The 19,122-nt window shown below is 41.0% G+C and overlaps 1 protein-coding gene across 1 annotated transcript in view; it reads right to left on the bottom strand.

Annotated features, from left to right (window-relative positions):
• LOC138982078 (uncharacterized) overlaps positions 1-19,122 on the bottom strand; it is a 22,237-nt gene extending 3,115 nt beyond the window's left edge. The window contains exons 1-7 of the mRNA XM_070355302.1: positions 18,966-19,122; positions 15,386-15,688; positions 14,749-14,844; positions 14,164-14,383; positions 2,353-2,456; positions 1,396-1,574; positions 548-680 (exon numbers count right to left, since the gene is read on the bottom strand). Coding sequence (XP_070211403.1) covers positions 548-680; positions 1,396-1,574; positions 2,353-2,456; positions 14,164-14,383; positions 14,749-14,844; positions 15,386-15,688; positions 18,966-19,017 — 1,087 coding nt within the window. The 5' untranslated portion in view covers positions 19,018-19,122. The remainder of the gene's footprint in view (positions 1-547; positions 681-1,395; positions 1,575-2,352; positions 2,457-14,163; positions 14,384-14,748; positions 14,845-15,385; positions 15,689-18,965) is intronic.

Here is a 19,122-nt window from a genome sequence, read left to right as displayed (position 1 = left end):
CTGTTTCTTCTTCAGAGTAGCTTTTTGTTATAAATTATACACTTTGTACAAACACACACGCACGCACGCACGTACACACGCATAAACGCAAGCACGGTCACACACACACACACACACACACACACACACACACACACACACACACACACACACACACGAAATGATGTGCGTCACTGTGGCTCTGTATGTGAGTGCGTGCGTGCGTGTGTGTGTATGTGTGCGTGTCAGTGTGTGTGTGTGTGCGTGTGTGTGTGTGTGTGTGTGTGTGTGTGTGTGTGTGTGTGTGTGTGTGTGTGTGTGTGTGTGTGTGTGTGTGTGTGTGTTTTCGTGTGTGTCTGTGCATTATTGTACGTGCGCGTGTGTATGCGTGCGCGTTTGTCGGTGTGTGTGCGAGTGTGTTTTTGCGTGTGTTTATGTATGCGTGCGTACCTGTTTGCGTGTGAGCATGTGCGCGCTCACAAACTGGCCTCATATTCGTATCTTGTACGACCTCGCATGTTAAATTCAATATAATTTCTGACATAAACAGTGACGTAATACAGCGTACCGATTCGGAAGAAACCTTGACCCGACATGTCTCCGACCTCTGTGTTGACGGTCAGTGTGAACATGGTCGGTTCCCTTCCCCATCTCACCACGTACAAGTTCAGCGTCACGCGGGTTTTCGTCTCACTCACAGTCTAAAACAATGATGATTAATTAAGAGTGGAGAAAAAATCGAGGAGGGATTCAATAGACGAATCCGGAAATAACTCTGTCGGGTTTGTATAGAATGTGAAAGAGTGAATACTCTTGCTTAATTTATTGAGGCAATTAAAACTTTCCACACGTACCCCTTGTCCGCGTGTTTCAGGCACACCCGTAGTGACTGGCCTATAATGATGCGTGGGAAAGTTTGCCTCAAAAAAGCAAGGGTATTCACTCTTTCAGAACCCATACAAACCCGACAGAGTTAATTTGGAACATCGTATATTAGGCTTACAGTCCCAAAATAATGGTATAAAGGCCTACTTTCCCATAAGAGCCGATCTTTAATCAAAGATAAACAGATCGGGCCTGAAAGTATAGTCATGCTAAACATTCATAATTTCTGTTGTCTCACTTTTTGTGCCCTGGACCAAGTTCCAGAGAAAGTGACAGACTGAGAATCAAAGTCAAACAGATGTGAAATCCCATCGACAGAGTACGACTGCCTAGCGGCTAAGCGCTGAAAAAAACACCAGCTTCCATACACGTAAAAGCCCACACGTGCAATAAACGAGTGTAAGTAGAGTTATACCCTGCGAACGCAGAAAGAGGAGCAGAAGAGAGGAAATGACGTGGGCCCTAATAATGATTCAACACAAAAAATTGACGCAATTTCGCTTCATTCTCCATCAATCACTTATTACTCACCTGTGCGTCAATGGTCTTGTTATGTGCGGGCACTTCGTTAGAGTAGACCGTGCCAGTATCCGCCAGTTCCACAACAAAGTCCTCGATGATGACGTCAGGATGTTCCACGTCACACATCAATTGCACGTGCGTATCTGATTCACGAGCTGTCACGTCCATGCACGACACCGTCGGTCTGTCTGAACATGTTTAGAATTATGCAAGGTTCATTAATATCATATTTTATAGCAGTAGTTTTAGATGTGTTCAGGGGACTTCACGTTGAAGAAATCATTTCTTGAAATACGCGATGTTTGGAAATAAGTCTGTCGGATTTGGTTTGGGCCGCGTGGGAGAGTTGCGCCCCGTCGAAAAAACTGAGTCAAACATTGCCACGTATTTGTGAAGGGGAGTAATCATGAGCGTCACAATGAAAGATAACCTCCAATGTGAATTGTTTGCATCGTCTGCTCAGTATGATGCTCATCGGAGCTCACTTTTCACTGCCTCAATGATCCATCTGCTGCTGCTGCTGCTGCTGCTGCTGTTGATGATGATGATGACTACGAAGCTGCTGCTGCTGCTGCTGTTGGTGCTGTTGGTGCTGATGACGATGATGATGATGATGATGACTACGAAGCTGCTGCTGATGATGATGATGCTGCTGCTGCTGCTGCTGCTGCTGCTGATGATGATGATGATGATGATGATGACTAAGAAGCTGCTGCTGCTGCTGCTGCTGCTGATGATGATAATGATGATGATGACTTCGAAGCTGCTGCTGCTGATGATGATGATGCTGCTGCTGATGAGGAGGAGGAGGTGGAGGAGGAAGAGGAGGAGGGGGGGAGGACGGGGGAGAAGAAGGAGGACGATAATGATGACGATAATGATGACGACGATGGTGCCGATAACGAAATTTAAAAAAGAAAGAAAAATGCCTCAATTATAATAGCAACAGGTTTTTCTTCTTCTCACCAACGACAGCAAACTGAGTTTTGAATATTTTGTTTCCTGCAGTCACCCTCAGTTCTTTGCCTGTGTCGTCTTTGGAAAGCTGTAAGGTCGCTTCGCCTTCCACACTGCAAAAATACACGCAAATGGAGTCAAGAGATATATCGCCGTTTACATAAAGATTACACGACGGAAATAACACCACGACGTACCTGTAAGGTAAAGATAGACAATTTGTTTGCCTCAAAGATCCAATAAGAGGCTGTACACTGACTAAATATGGAATATTACAAGAAAAAATATATGCACACAACAAAGCATGATTCTTACAGATCTGTAAATGGCCATTACAGTGGTTACAGTAATACGACTTGCATATTGTCTTTTTGTCAGACAATTCTACTGGTACTTCAGATTTTACTCGGTGACTTTCAAAACAGAATGACTTTTTCCATTTTTGCTGCTGTCTTCTGTTGTGAACCCATGGCGTTTTTTTTGGGTTGTTTTTGTTCGTTCGTTTGCTCGTTTGTTTGTTCGGTCGTTAATATAAGAGTTGTCTGTTTGTTTGTTTGTTTGTTTTCTCTGTCTGCTTGCTTGTATGTTCATCCGAATGCTTGTCTTTCGATAATAAGTCATATTTCCAACTTTTTTTGTTTTAGTTTGTTTTTGTATTTGCCAAGCACATCATTGTGGGGCTTTTTTGTTTGTTTGTTTGTTTGCTTAACGCCCAGCCGACCACGAAGGGCCATATCAGGGCGGTGCTGCTTTGACATATAACGTGCGCCACACACAAGACAGAAGTCGCAGCACAGGCTTCATGTCTCACCCAGTCACATTATTCTGACACCGGACCAACCAGTCCTAGCACTAACCCCATACTGCCAGACGCCAGGCGGAGCAGCCACTAGATTGCCAATTTTAAAGTCTTAGGTATGACCCGGCCGGGGTTCGAACCCACGACCTCCCGATCACGGGGCGGACGCCTTACCACTAGGCCAACCGTGCCGGTATTGTGGGGCTTTTAATGAATAATATGCATCCGTCTACAATGTATCATCATTCATCCTTCAACATGTATAATAAATATGTAAATGGCAAGTATACAAGACATATATATACAACAGTAGGACATAACCGACAGACGGACTTGTAACATACCGTTCGCCTACAAGTAAGGCCGGAGCATAGCATAACATGCAGATTACAATACTGATAAAAAAGGAGAGAGAGAGAGAGAGAGAGAGAGAGAGAGAGAGAGAGAGAGAGAGAGAGAGAGAGACAATGACAATGACAATTCTTTATTTAACGAGGGTAGTAGATTAAGCAGTGGTCTGCTTTTTTACATCCAGCCCTCGCCCTAAAGAGGGACTAACTACAAAAATGAAATAAAAATACAAGATAAAAAATAGAAAATAGAAAACTAAAATTCTACATTTTAACAGATAACTAAAATGAAAACACATTATACATATGTACACAAAATGCATTGCATTGAGGTAAATTGCGAGTTGATTGATGTGAATTAAGTGGTATAGTGCAGCTTGCACTTTCTCAACATCATGCTCTAATCCATACATTACATTTTAAAGAAAATCAATCAACAAGCAAGACATTGCTAAGATCATCACACATCCAAATACATGTAGTGGTTTGTTTGTTAGTCCCTTCATTCGAAAAGGGTTTGTGTACATTATACCAATAAAGAGGAGAGGGGCATGTTTAATACAAAAATTGAATACCATTTAAGACAAATATCCTTTACTTTGACTTCATTACATAAGACAAATATCTGCTTTTAAAACTATCAGTGCTGGTAGTTTGCCTGAGGAATGTTGGAAGAGAGTTCCAGAGACTGCTACCTGAATACACTAAACTGGACTTAAACAGGTCAATCCGAGGAACAGGAGTGTTTAATCTCATAAATTGACGTGAATTCCTCATGGTAAATTTTGTACGTAAAGTTTCAGGTACACATCCAGTGATAATTTTGCTCATAAGGGTACATTTATTATAGCCAAGTCTTGCCTTCAGAGGGAGAATGCCTAAGTTTATATAGTCTAATTCATTCAGGGTTGTTTTCTTTAATAAGACTACTTTCAACGCTCGTTTGTGTAATCTAATTATAGGTTTTAGTGAATTATCACTTGCCGAATCCCATAAGGTTGATGCGTAATCAATAACAGATTGAATATGGGCATTAAAGAATAACTTCCTGGCTTCCAAATTCAGGACGTGCTTGATTCTAGATAAGAGGTATACTTTCTTGGACATGACTTTAGAAAGTTGTTCGATGTGGTGTGACCATGACAGGTTGTTATCGATGGTCACTCCCAACACTTTATGATGGTTGACTGTTGAAACAATTTCATCATTGACAATTAAATCGGGAAACGTGGAGATTATGTTCTGTCGTTTTTGTCTAGTTGTTATTATCATGCATTTAGTTTTTTGGGGGTTCAGGGACATATGATTTAGCTCAGTCCATGCACTCAGCTGGTTTAAACTTTCTTGCAGTGATTCAGATAAACGATTTAAATTGGTGTCACTGGAGTGTATGGTAGTGTCATCTGCAAAAAGTTCACACAAGTTTTTAATATGAAGGGGCAGGTCATTTATGTATATGGAGAAAAGTAGAGGGCCTAAAACTGACCCTTGTGGTACCCCATGCCGTACAGCCTGCATACTTGATGCCGAGGCGTTCGCATGCACACTTTGTTGCCTGTTGCTTAGAAAAGAACAAATGAGGTTAACTGAGTCAGTCCCGAGGCCATATAATTTGAGTTTTCTGAGTAACAACTTGTGATCAATTACATCAAAAGCTTTAGCAAAGTCTACAAATACAGCACCACAAAATTCATTTTCGTTCATCTTGTTCAGCCAATGATCAACAAGAGAGATTAAGGCAGTGTGACACGAGTGATTAGCCCTAAAGCCAGACTGGTTCGGGTGAAATAATTGATTGTGATCACTGAAAGTGCGCTAATATACTGTTCAAAAAAAGAAACGCATAGCTTGTAATATTTGGTTAATTTAGTTATATGGCTACAAGGATATCCACCAAACTGCAGAAAATGTTTATCTGGTCGTCGACCTTTCGTCCATTGCCACAAGTGAGCTCTGCACGTGACGCATGCGTTATCAGTGGCTACAATGTCAAAATTGCTCATTTGGCATGACCACTCGTCATGCTCCAGTGTAATCTCGTGAAACTCGGGGAATATTGAGCTCTCACCATGTCTTCCAAAACCCATAAAAGCGGATTGTTCGCCACAAAGAAATCAGACGACAATTCAGCGACGAAAGATGGCCCGATTGAGCAGAGAAGACCGCCAAATTGCATTGGGTCGTTTACAAGCAGGCCAAAGTCAAAGTGCAATCGCCAGGCACTTCCACGTGTCCCAGAGCACCATCAGTAGACTGTGGGTCAGGTTTCAAGCCACTGGCTCCGTTGCTGACTTGCCACGAGCGGGAAGACCAAGGGCGACAACTGCTGCTCACGACCGCTTCATACGGCTCCGCCACCTCCGGAATCGTTTCCTGTCGGCCTCATCTTCTGTCCAGGCTCTCCCCGGGCCACACCGATTATCGGACCAGACCGTGCGGAACCGCCTGCATGAAGCTGGTTTGAGAGCTCGCAGACCTCACAGAGGAGCTGTCCTCACCCGCCGCCATCGCCATCGCCAGGCAGTGGGGCAACCAGCACCTTCGCTGGACCGTCCGGAATCACTGGAGACACGTGTGGTTCAGCGACGAGTCCTACTTCCTGCTCCAGCGACATGATGGTCGGAGGAGGGTCTACCGGAGAGTAAACGAACGTTACGCGCCCAACTGTGTGGATGAGGCACCCGTTCATGGTGGTGGAGGCGTCATGGTGTGGGGGGCGATCAATACCGCTGGAAGGAGCACCCTGGTGCACGTCCAAGGGCGCATAACTGCCCAGCGATACGTGGAGGAAATTCTGCGCCCACACGCCCTTCCTCTTCTGGCTGACCAGGATGCCATATTCCAGCAGGACAACGCTCGCCCGCACACAGCACGACTCACCACCCAGTTCCTCACCGACCACCATGTCCAGGTGCTTCCCTGGCCATCCATGTCGCCAGACATGAACCCGATAGAACACCTCTGGGATGAATTGGACAGACGTGTGCGCAGGCGAGAAGAAGCGCCGGCAAATCACCGCGATCTATTGCTGGCACTTCAGGAGGAGTGGGACACCATCCCACAGCAAGATATCCGGCATCTGATCCAGTCCATGCCCAGAAGGTGCCGGGCAGTTGTTGCTGCTCAAGGCAGTCACACCCCCTACTGACTTGACAGCCTCGGCACCCAATCGTATTGATTGACTGATTGATTTGAAGATGCAAATGAACTGTGTGTGCATTCAACTGTGTCCATACCAAATTTCAAACAAATAATCTAAATATTGGATTTTCTGTTAATTTTTTCGAAAAATAAAACAAATTTGGCAAGTAGCAACTATGCGTTTCTTTTTTTGAACAGTATAAGTCATGTTATGAAATTAATTAGGTACATGTATCTACTGAACCGTGTAAAAGGTAAAAATAAGGCATCAACAATATAAACATGTTCAGGCTAAGTGAGAACAAAATGTGCCATGTATTTATAAGGAATGAGAAATATCTGTCTTTAAAAGTCTTGGCATTGACGGAATGTCTGAGATCGCTTGGAAGCGAATTCCAAAGATTAGTCCCCGAAAAGAGTAGGGTGGACTTAAAAAGATCTATACGAGGCCGAGGAGCATACATTTTTGTTGGGTCTCTTAAATTGTGGGAAGTGAATTGAGAAGAAAGAGGTGCAGGCGCTCTTCCAATTATGAGTTTATGCATCAAAACGCCTTTATTGTACATGAGTCTTGATTTAGGAGGAAGGATGTTTAAAAGTTTATAGTCTTCGTTGGAAACCGAGACTTGTAATAGAATAACTTTGATTGCTCTTTTATGTAAAGTAAATAAAGGTTTCAGAGTTTTTGCACTCGCACAATCCCATAGTGTTGATGCATAATCAATGATTGATTGAATGTGAGCGTTAAAGAAAAGTTGCCTGCCATGCCTGTTCAAGAAGTGTTTTATTCTGGACAACAAGTAAAGCCTCTTGGAAAGTACTTTACATACTCCTGTAACGTTATCAAGAATAACACCTAGAACTTTGTGTTTATTAACTTCTTCAACAATGTGATTATCAATCGTTAAAGGTGGAAGTTTAGATTTTAACTTTTGGCGTTTTTGTCTGGTGGTAATAAGCATGCTTTTTGTTTTGTCTGGATTAAGAGCCATGTGGTTTAATTCGGTCCACGCTAAAAGCTCGTTAACACTTTCTTCAAGTTGTTTTGACAATACCTTCACATTTGAGTGGGAAGTGTGAATAGTGGTATCATCAGCGAAGAGTTCACGGTTACTGCTTATGTGTAGGGGAAGGTCATTAACGTAAATGGTGAAGAGAAGAGGGCCGAGTACAGATCCCTGAGGAATGCCGTAACCTACCGACTGCATGCTAGACATAGAGCCGTTGGCGCACACAGCTTGTACTCGATCAGAAAGAAAAGACTTGATTAACGATATTATTTCTAAAGCCGTACAGTGCGAGTTTCCTAAGAAGTAGGTCATGATGAATCACATCAAATGCTTTAGCAAAGTCAACGAAGAGAGCAGCACATAATTTATCTTCGTTAATTTTGCTCAACCACTGATCAACTAGAGAAACAAGTGCTGTGTGGCATGAATGATGAGTTCTGAACCCCGACTGATTTGGGTGAAATAAAGCATTTTCGTTAAAATGTGACATAATAAACTTGTTAATGTGTTGTTCCAACGGCTTTGATAAAACCGATAAAATAGATATTGGCCTGTAATTGGAGGGTTCTGTTTTAGCCCCTGACTTAAAAAGTGGAATAACTTTAGCCAGCTTTAACACAACTGCAAAATAACACTTGTCTATACAGAGATTATACAGGTGAGTTAAAGAATCAGCAAGTACAGGTGTTGCTAATTTAAGAATCTTCCCGTCCAGACCATCAATTCCACGGGTTCCTGTTTGCTTGAGGTGCATGAGTGCATTACATACTTCTGTTACAGTAATAAATGGAATGTTTGATTGTGACATTATATTTTTAGATTCACATTATATTTTTAGATACGGGGGCCCGGTAGCTCAGTTGGTAGAGCACTGGACTTGTGATCGAAAGGTCGCAGGTTCGAATTCGGGCCGGGACGGACACGGGTCAACTTTATGTGCAGACCCAGAGACGGAAGCCATGTCCCACCCCCGTGTCATCACAATGGCACGTAAAAGACCTTGGTCATTCTGCCATAAGTGCAGGTGGCTGAATACACCTAAACACGCAGACACCTGGGTAGCGCGACTCCGTTGCTGCTAGCTTTCCACTGGGAGGAAGCGACCCGAATTTCCCAGCGATGGGACAATAAAGTAATGAAAAAATGAAAAATGAAAAAATCTGTCAGAATCTTCAAATCATTTAAATGAGTTTTGTCTTCGGGAACGACTTTCTCAGCTATGTTAGAAAAATGTTTATTCAGTCTCGGAGGATATGTCTTTAACGACAGAGCATTTGGATGTTGATTGTTTATTTGTTAACTCATTTATTGCCTTCCACATTGACTTAGAATTTTGTTTTGATGATGTAAGTTCCTGAAAATACTTTTTCTTTTTCCATCGCTTCATAGATGTAACTTTGTTTCTCTGATCTCTATACTCATTTTCCAGCCCTCTTTTTTTCAAAATACCGCGATAATCCGCTGCCTCTTGCAACTCTTGATTTTGGTTTCAATTGATGCTTAACCCTCTGGGTTTTCAATGGAGCGTGTTTGTTATAAACCTTTAAAAAAGCATCATGCCAATACCCAAAAGCTTCATCCGGATCAGTCAAATTATAAACATTTTCAAGTGGGGAGTGCAACAAATCCTCAAGAAAATCTTCTTTATTAACTTTTGAAAACGAACGATATGTTATTGTTTTATGACCAGCGTGAGGGACTTTTACACCTTTACGGGACCAGGTGACACACACGGGGTAATGGTCACTGCAGCCGTGTATTGGAACACAAACTTCAGCTATATGGTGTAAGTGAGATACGTATACATGGTCAATAAGCGTTTTTGAGGTGTTTGTTACCCTTGTGGGGGTTTGCACAACCTGATTTAAATTATAACATTCAAATATATCTAACCATACTTTATTTGGTTTAAGTAAATCAATGTTAAAATCACCAAGAGAGAGAGGGGGGGGGTAATGATGGTGGTGGTATCATTTATAATGTATACTCTTAAGTAATAATACAAATAATAGATTCTTTTTGAACTTCCACCCTACAATAGTCAAAAGTCACAAAAATACAAGACACCCCTACACCCATAAGATTGGACAGGGTGACAGACAGGTAAGAGGATAAGTGAAGCAGACAGACATAAGACATACACACACACTCTTGCCTAAAATCTTATAAAAACCTACAATTACTGTGGAAAAAGTTAACTGAAATGGACACTTCGCCTTGGTCAATAACCTAACATATATTCGCATAGGGTAACCACTCTGACAAAAATTCAACATTTCTATTCCTGATAAAATTCAATTTCTTTTCAATGTAATATCTTTGTTTTAACATTTTCAAAAATAACACTCAAAAGCGGAACTGAGCCCTGTTTACATTTATAAATATAATATTTTCCTAAAAGAATAATCAAATCTAAAACATTATCAGTGTTCACATTATCATCATTTCCAAATATTATCAATCCTTTTGAAAAAGTCAAATGTTCACAATGTAAACATTCTTTGTGAAATACATTATTCAATTTAATCCAGAAGGTTTTAACAATCATACATTCCCAAAATAAGTGAAAAATTGTCTCTTCATGATACCCGCAAAATGTGCAAAGCGGTGAATTTTTAATTTTACACAAATATAAATATTTATTACAAGGTAGAATCCGGTGTAAGAGTCGCAGCTGAAACTACCTTAAACTTACATCAACAGTACTTTAAAAGGGTTTCAAAAAAAAATTAATTTACAATTCATATTACTTTCACTGGTGCTATTCCATTTTGAAACCGCGGATGGAATAACGTTAAACTGCACAAACACCTTCTTCACAACATGGTTTCCTTTTTTTTTATCACTGACCACACTCTACTATCCACTGATTCATGCTGACAATTCAATGTCTTAAAATTCAATTTCTTCTGATAGCTTTTCACAGCGGATATAATTCCACAATACAACAAAATATCACTTTTAACATTAGGAAATAATTCAGAAAATTCTTGATAATTCAAATATTTACCCTCCAAATTTACTAAATGCTTCACATGTACAATTCCTTCTTCATGCCAACTCTTATAATAAATGCTTCTTTTACCTCTCACTATGTTATCATTATAAAAAAGACATTCGTACACAAATTCATCAATATTAACAGGTAAACATTTTGCATATAACTTTTCATAATGCTTTAACACATCTTGCCAAAACTTGTTTTTCACCGTATTTGTCAACACTTTTATATAATTGCTACCAACCAGATTCACAATATTTAGTTCTGAATACATATCCATAACAAATCTCTTCAAACATGAATCACCACAAACAACTTTTCGCATCTTCAATGTTGACAAAAATACATAAATATTCACCATATTTAACCCCCCTTCTTCAAGGGGTTTACACACTACTGTCTTTTTAATTTTTGCTCTTTTACCACTTCCATAAAAAATCAAATAACAACTTATCCAATTCTTTCAATAAGTTATTATCAGGATCGGGCAGACACATAAACAAATGTGTAATCTTTGACAATACAAGGGTTTTAATAACTATTATTTTACCTAGTGGGGTAATATGTCTCTTTCCCCATACATATAAAATCTTTTTAATATCTTTTAATTTATCCTGATAATTAATGTGAACAATACATTGTAAATCAACCGAAAAATGTATACCCAAAACCTTAAAAATACCAGGGTTCCAGCAAAAATTTTGATCTTGTAAAAATCTAACATGCGAATTCTTTTTACTACCTATCCAAATAACATTTGTTTTATCGTAATTCATATTCAAACCAGACATATTTGCGAACAGTTTAAGCGTACATATAGCTTCTACAAATGACTCCTTACTTCCATCTAAGTAAAGGGTGGTGTCATCTGCAAACTGCGACGGTAAAACATCTCGTTCTTTTAATCTAACCCCTTTAATTTTATCATTTTGTCTAATCATTAAAGACAAAATTTCTGCACAAATTAAGTACAAATAAGGTGAAAGAGAATCCCCTTGTCTAACGCCTCTGTGTATCTCAAACAATCCAGTATAATGGCCATTTACAGTTACACATGTAATAATATGATTATAAAAAGTCTTTACCCACTGTCTCAGTTGCGGTCCAAAGTTAAAAAAAAATCAAGACTTTTCTCAATAAAGGACCAAGAAATACTATCGAAAGCTTTTTGGAAATCAATCGTCAACAAGAGACCAGGAATATTATGCTCTTCTGTGTACACGAGTGTATCAAACAGTTGACGTATGTTTTCACTAATACAGTGAAGTCCGGCTGTAGTGATAGAATTTCTGGGTCCCGGTCCCAGTTGTTCATGTTCTTTGTTAACTTAGTCCGGTTGTAGTGATATTTTTCAGTCCGGATATAGTGATAGTCCGCTTGTAGTGATACTATTTTCAAGGCCCGGTAGCTCAGTTGGTAGAGCACTGGACTTGTGATCGGAAGGTCGCAGGTTCGAATTCGGGCCGGGACGGACACGGGTCAACTTTATGTGCAGACCCAGAGACGGAAGCCATGTCCCACCCCCGTGTCATCACAATGGCACGTAAAAGACCTTGGTCATTCTGCCATAAGTGCAGGTGGCTGAATACACCTAAACACGCAGACACCTGGGTAGCGCGACTCCGTTGCTGCTAGCTTTCTACTGGGAGGAAGCGACCCGAATTTCCCAGCGATGGGACAATAAAGTAATGAAAATGAAAAAAAAAATGAAAAAATGAAAATGAAATGAAAAATGAGCTAAAGTCCGGCTGTAGAGATAATGTTCGAGAGTAATCTCCCTTTACCAAAATGGCGCGCAAAAGCCAGCCACGCACTGTGCTTACCCTGAAGCGGAAAATTGATCTCTTGAAACATAACAATTTTAATACATGTAGTTACATGTATCTTTTAGCCTGTGTTTGAAGTTTCAATCCAAAGAATTGGATAGTGTTTGCGTTAAAAGGAAGTATTTACTTGTACATGTGTACATTTTTATTTTTTCATTTGTTACTGATTAAAGACTACATTTCATTCCTAAAAAATCTGACAATTTTTCATTTAACCCTTATTTCTAAGTGGCCCTTCTCTCTCTCTCTCTCTCTCTCTCTCTCTCTCTCTCTCTCTCTCTCTCTCTCTCTCTCTCTCTCTCTCTCTCTCTCTAAAACACACACACACACACACACACACACACACACACCGGCTGTTGAACTGCCAGGACGGGGGTAGGTTAACACAGGACATTTGCAAGCCTGACAAAGACGACAGAAGAAACGTCACAAAACGAAATCAATAGTGGTTCTAAAATCACCTTGTTTACTGCCTTGAGGCTAGTTTACCAAATGTGCCGCCGCATGTAGCAATAAAAGCTTTGAAGATATCACTACAACTACAAGCGATTGGCCGGATGTAGTAATAAAACCTACAAAAATAGAACTATAACCGGACGTCCGGATGTAGTGATAAAACCTACAAAAATATCACTATAACCGGACGTCCTGGTGTAATGATAGTCCGGATGTAGTGATAAAAAAATTTGGTCCCGAGGGCTATCACTACATCCGGACTTCACTGTACATCTGCCTTTGAGAAATCCCTTTTGGTCTTCATGTATCAACATTGGCAAAACTTTTTAAAGTCGGTTTGCAATACAGGTTGAGGCAATTTTATACACAGTGTTCAATAATGTAATAGGACGCCAGTATTTTAAATACTGTTTAGGTTTACCATCTTTGGGGATACATGTAATTATTCCCTGTCTCTGGGTTATTGACATCTCTCTTTGTTGAAAACTACAATTTACTGAACGGACAAGAAAAGTACCAATATCATTCCAAAACATTTTAAAAAAACTCTGTAGTAAATCCATCTGAACCTGGGCTTTTATCGTTTTTCATTGAGCGAAGGGGTGCTAAGGCTTCAGCTTCTGTAATTATGCCCTCAAGCATCATACCTGGAGATAATTTAGAGGCATTTAAAAGACTAAGGTCAACATCCTCTACATTCCTTTCTGCATATAATTTAACATAAAACTGTTGAACTTCAATCATAATATCTTCCTGATTATATAACATCCTTCCTTCATCTGTTTCAACATAATTCATTGCTTTATTACAAAAATGTCGATTTTCCAAATTACAAAAATACTTACTAGCACGTTCGCCTTCATTAATCCATTTGACCTTTGATCTCACAGCCATTCCTTATGAACCCGTAATTGCAATAACTCTCTTTGTTTTTCCTCAAGAGTGGTTAAATCTTCATCCCTAAATATTTCAAACTTGATAATTCGAACTTACGTGTTCGATGACTGACCATTTAAAGCGTCTTAGACTTACGAAAAAAAAAAGAAGCTTGGGAAAGCAGACCACGCGCGAAAAGCTCAAACATCCTGCGTGGGCCTTCCCGATAAGACGGATATATGCCTGTAAAAAGCTACTCGTGCAAAATGAATTCGCGTGGTTGTTGAAGCACACAACGCAAAAGAACAATCAAAACTTGACTAAATGTAAAAAGAAGATGAAGAAGAAGTGGACCTTTTACCTGAATCTTGGAGCCCCGATAACTCTGGAAGCATCTCGCATGACGTAGGAATATACATGATTCGGTTTGAGCAGCTGGTTGTCCACCCAGAAAGAAACGTTGGCCGGAGGGTTACTTCCTTCCGCTGCGCATCGGAGCGTGTGTATCCCTGGTGTCATCTTGGTTGGGGATGTGGTGACGGTGACGTTGTTGATCTCTACTTGTAAACTTTCCACGTCATCTGAAAGATAAGAATGGTGGGATTTGTGTTTCAGTTAGTCAGTCAGTCAGTCTGTCAGCTAAGCATTCTTTTCTGTCAGTTAGACTATCAACATACCCTGTCTCTCTGTCTGTCTCCGCTCTCCGTATGTCTCTGTCTCTCACTTTCTCTGCTGACCTATGTCTGTCTGTCTATCTGTCTGTCTGTCTGTCTCTTCCTGTCTGCCTGTTTGTCTCTGTCTCTGTTTCTATCTGTCTGTCTGTCTAACTGTCTCTGTCTGTCTGTCTAACTGTCTCTCTCTGTCTGTCTGTCTGTCTGTCTGTCTGTCTCTCTGTCTCTCTGTCTCTGTCTCTCTCTCTCTCTCTCTCTCTCTCTCTTTAACCTACTGGGAACTATGATGTCCACAGAGCGGCTTCCGTCAATGGAGGACCCCGTTCTCTTCGTCACACGGCACTCATAGCGCCCGTCATCCGTCGCCTCCACTGCAAACGTCATCATCATCGTCATCGTCATCATCATCATCATCATCATCATCATCATCACCATCATCGTCGTCGTCGTCGTCATCATCATCATCAACATCATCAACATCATCAACATCATCAACATCATCATCATCATCATCATCATCGTCAACGGATTCGGAGTGTCTTTTTGAACACCTCTTCCAAAGTGAAATCTCCCGCAAAACAGAATGCAATTAGACGCCACAATAGGAATTACAGCGACACACGTAAGTTCTCAAAGTTCTTACAGAGGAAAGAAAACAAAGTGTTTCTTGAATAATGTTTGTCACTGTGACTGTGTCGATCATCATGAGCTGTGGAAAATTACTTCTGAGGTCCATGTCAGACTAAGGGTATAAGGTTGACCCGACCTCATTTACATGATATACACACGTGTAAAAATGTGGTTTAGTTAACATATGGGTGGTCTCTTTAAAGTATGCATGGGTAAGCTTTTGTGTGTGCATTAACATATAGTCAAAATGTACTTACTGTCACACTTTAACGATAAACTTACCATTTTTCAAACTGAGAACAGAAGTGAGGGAACTGACAGTGACGTCAAAGTCGATGCCGTAATGTTCCACTGATGGGTGGTCGGCAACAATGGCCTGCTGCTTGGCAATGACCAAGCTCTCGTTGGTCACCAGTCCGGGGATTCGTGACAGTTTAATCCATTCAATGTCATGGGTCAAGATGAGCTGAAGCCCCATAGTCACGTGACAGGAAATGCTCACTGCGGAACTGGGACCTCTTGAAACGAAGAGAGGAGACTCTTCCAGAATAGAGACTGTGAATTCTGGTGTTGGTTGCGTTTGCACTAAAATACAAGGAACAGACACAAAAGAATTAGCTTGCAGTGATTTGAATGACAAGAATCAATCAATCAATCAATGAGTCTTATATCGCGCATATTCCGTGGGTACAGTTCTAGGCGCTCTGCAGTGATGCCGTGTGAGATGAAATTTTATACGGCCAGTAGATTGCAGCCATTTCGGCGCATATTTACCTTTCACGGCCTATTATTCCAAGTCACACGGGTATAGGTAGACAATTATTAACTGTGCCTAAGCAATTTTGCCAGGAAAGACCCTTTTGTCAATCGTGGGATCTTTAACGTGCACACCCAATGTAGTGTACACGGGGGGAGGTTCGGACACCGAAGAGAGTCTGCACACAAAGTTGACTCTGTGAAATAAATTTCCGCCGAACCTGGGATCGAACTCACGCTGACAGCGGCCAACTGAATACAAATCCAGCGCGCTACCAACTGAGCTATATCCCCGCCCCAGAATGGGCGCTATCACCAGTAGATCCTCTACAAGTAAGAAGATCCCCTTCTGGCACAAAATAAGAAGGGGTCATTTAAGTATTCCACCAGGGCGGGGATGTAACTCAGTCGGTAGCGCGCTGGATTTGTATCCAGTTGGCCGCTGTCAGCGTGAGTTCGTCCCCACGTTCGGCGAGAGATTTATTTCTGAGTCAACTTTGTGTGCAGACTCTCCTCGGTGTCCGAACACCCCCGTGTGTACACGCAAGCACAAGACCAAGTACGCACGAAAAAGATCCTGTAATCCATGTCAGAGTTCGGTGGGTTATAGAAACACGAAAATACCCAGCATGCTTCCTCCGAAAGCGGCGTATGGCTGCCTAAATGGCGGGGTAAAAACGGTCATACACGTAAAAGCCGTGGGAGTTTCAGCCCATGAACGAACAAACAAACAAACAAGTATTCCACCATTTCCACCCATAATCGGGAACCCCACAATAATTGACCTTATACTGGGCGACGTTATACGCGAATCCCGACAGTTACCTCAGCGATCACACGTTTGGTAGAGTAAAACTCCTGTTAAGATCCCTCCACATTAAAGACCCGAATATTTCATACTTTCTCTTTGTAGTATCAGTAAATTTACTTCTGTACCTCTCTTTTAAGACCTAATGGAGTCTTTTTTTATTTTTTTTTTAGATTTTGGAGGTCTTTAAAAAGAGATACCACTGTACAATTTTGCAAACGTAAGTCTAGGCAATGCAGCTCTCTTTTTGTTCTAATTTGCATCATATGAACCCCCTCAAACCCCCCACCCCCACCCCCACCACCTTACCCTTAAATTCTTATATTCAGTCTTGGTTTATTGGTGACAACGCAAATAGTACACCGACAGCCAAAACCGTTAAGCGTCGTTCGACGTGTATAAGATTCCCTCAGCGTAGCCTTTTGCGGGGTCTCACATATTACCGGTAGGCGAAGTCAAATTCGACCTACATCCGCAAAACTAAGCAATTTAACCGATTCAACAGACATAATTATTAGCAAAGAGTCGTTTCGAAAATCCGCTGACTGGTTCATTCTGCTCCTGACTAGCAGATCAGACGTTCTGTGGGTTTATTTGGCCCGGTGTCACGAACTGAAAACTCTGCCTGAACAATCCTTCTCATTGCGGTCAATGCGCATGTGCTAACGGCATGGGGGAGATTAATCAGGTCGTGAACAACCTTACCCTAACCCTAACCCTAACCCTAATCCTAACCCTAATCCTAACCCTAACCCTAACCCATGGTTCGTTCCGGTCAAAGGGTCGCATTTTTTAAGTCCAAGATTGGCGCATGCGCATTGACCGCAATGAGATGGATTGTTCAGGAGAGGTTTTAGTTCGTGACACCGGTGTAACACGACATTTTTACTCCACGAAAAATTTAAAATTTACTCCGGAGTAAATATTTCGTACGAAATTCTTACTCCGAGTACACTTTTCGTACGAGAAAAGAACTCCCCAAGGCACGAAAAAAATACTCCCTCCACGAAATTTTTACTCCCCATTTTTTTTACTTCCAGAAAAAATCTTGTACGCAAAAATGGGATGCGGGTGAAGGGATAATGCCAATAAGTGATCTCGCGCACACGAATGTCGCGCTACCCTCCTTCCACCCCTTCCACCACCAAGACTAACAGGGGACAAGGGAGTAAAAATTTCGTACACCTGGCATGGGAAGTTAAATTGCTTGTGTTGGGGTGAAGTAATTTATTCGTTATTTATTCGTCAGGGGAGTAACATTTTTGTACGATATGTTTACTCGGAACTCACCTGTCTTGGGGAGTAATTTTCTCGTGTAATGGGGGAGTGCTTTTTTCGTAAAGGCCCGAGTAACTTTTTCGTACGAAATGTTTACTCCGGAGTAAAAATCTCGTGGGAGTAATTTTCTCGTGACACCGGCTTCAACCGGAATGATCATTTCAAAGTGTCACATTTTCCCGTAAAAGCCGGCACAGTTCTCTCATTGCTTTTACGTGGGATAAAAGCATCATCAGCTTGATACCAGAAATCAACAACCTGGCTATACTTTTCTCTGCAAAATGAATTTTATCTGAATTCATTTTCTAACTGACACTGACATCTACGAAGTTAATTCAGCAACAAATTGAGGATGTTGATTTTGGGCACACATGTGTGTCCAAGACAAAAAATAATCTCATCTCATGCAAAAACCTGGACATAATTATCTGCAGTGGTTTGCTTTCAACAGTGTTACAAAGCCATGGAAACGAACATAATTATATCCAAGGAGCACAATAAATAAAGTTAAACTTATGAATGTGAGACAACATAATGAAGTACAGTGGAGGACAAGTGTGTGAATTCATAATATTCAAACCAATCAAAACAAACTGACAACAGCTGGTTAGTCCGAAGGACGCAAAACGAGTTTACAACTAAAATGCACATAGTATTTAAACGAAAGGAAAGAGCTGAATGTTCAAACCTAAACTATGGAGCAGAAGGGGAACAAATACTGAGAAAAAATGTGTGTGCATATTTTTTCACACATTTTTTTTATGAAGATTGATATTGTTTTTGCTTCGTTTGCTTTGTTTGAGTGTGTGTGTGTGTGTGTGTGTGTGTGTGTGTGTGTGTGTGTGTGTGTGTGTGTGTGTGTGTGTGTGTGTGTGTGTGTGTGAGTGTGTGTGTGTTCATTTATTTTGTTTTATGTAATATGTGTTTGTTTTTTGTTTCCCTGTTTCTGTTGTGTTAGTTTTTTGTCTTTTTTCAACTCAGTCTCTGTTCTATAAAACGAAGTCAACGTTCAAAACCAACCTTGAACAGCAATTACAGCCACAATGCAGAAGAAGAGCAGAGATGAATCCATGTCCGCCGTTCAATCTTTCACTGTCGCTGACAACTCGTTGTCTGTATGTTACTCAGTCATCATTCAGGATGTACACAGGAATACAGAGAGGGGTGTGCGGTCAAA

The sequence above is a fragment of the Littorina saxatilis genome, linkage group LG12, assembly GCF_037325665.1.
Source record: "Littorina saxatilis isolate snail1 linkage group LG12, US_GU_Lsax_2.0, whole genome shotgun sequence".
Classification (NCBI taxonomy): Eukaryota; Metazoa; Mollusca; class Gastropoda; order Littorinimorpha; family Littorinidae; genus Littorina; species Littorina saxatilis.
Note: the sequence above shows the minus strand (reverse complement) of the source record. Positions and strands in the feature narration are given on the sequence as shown.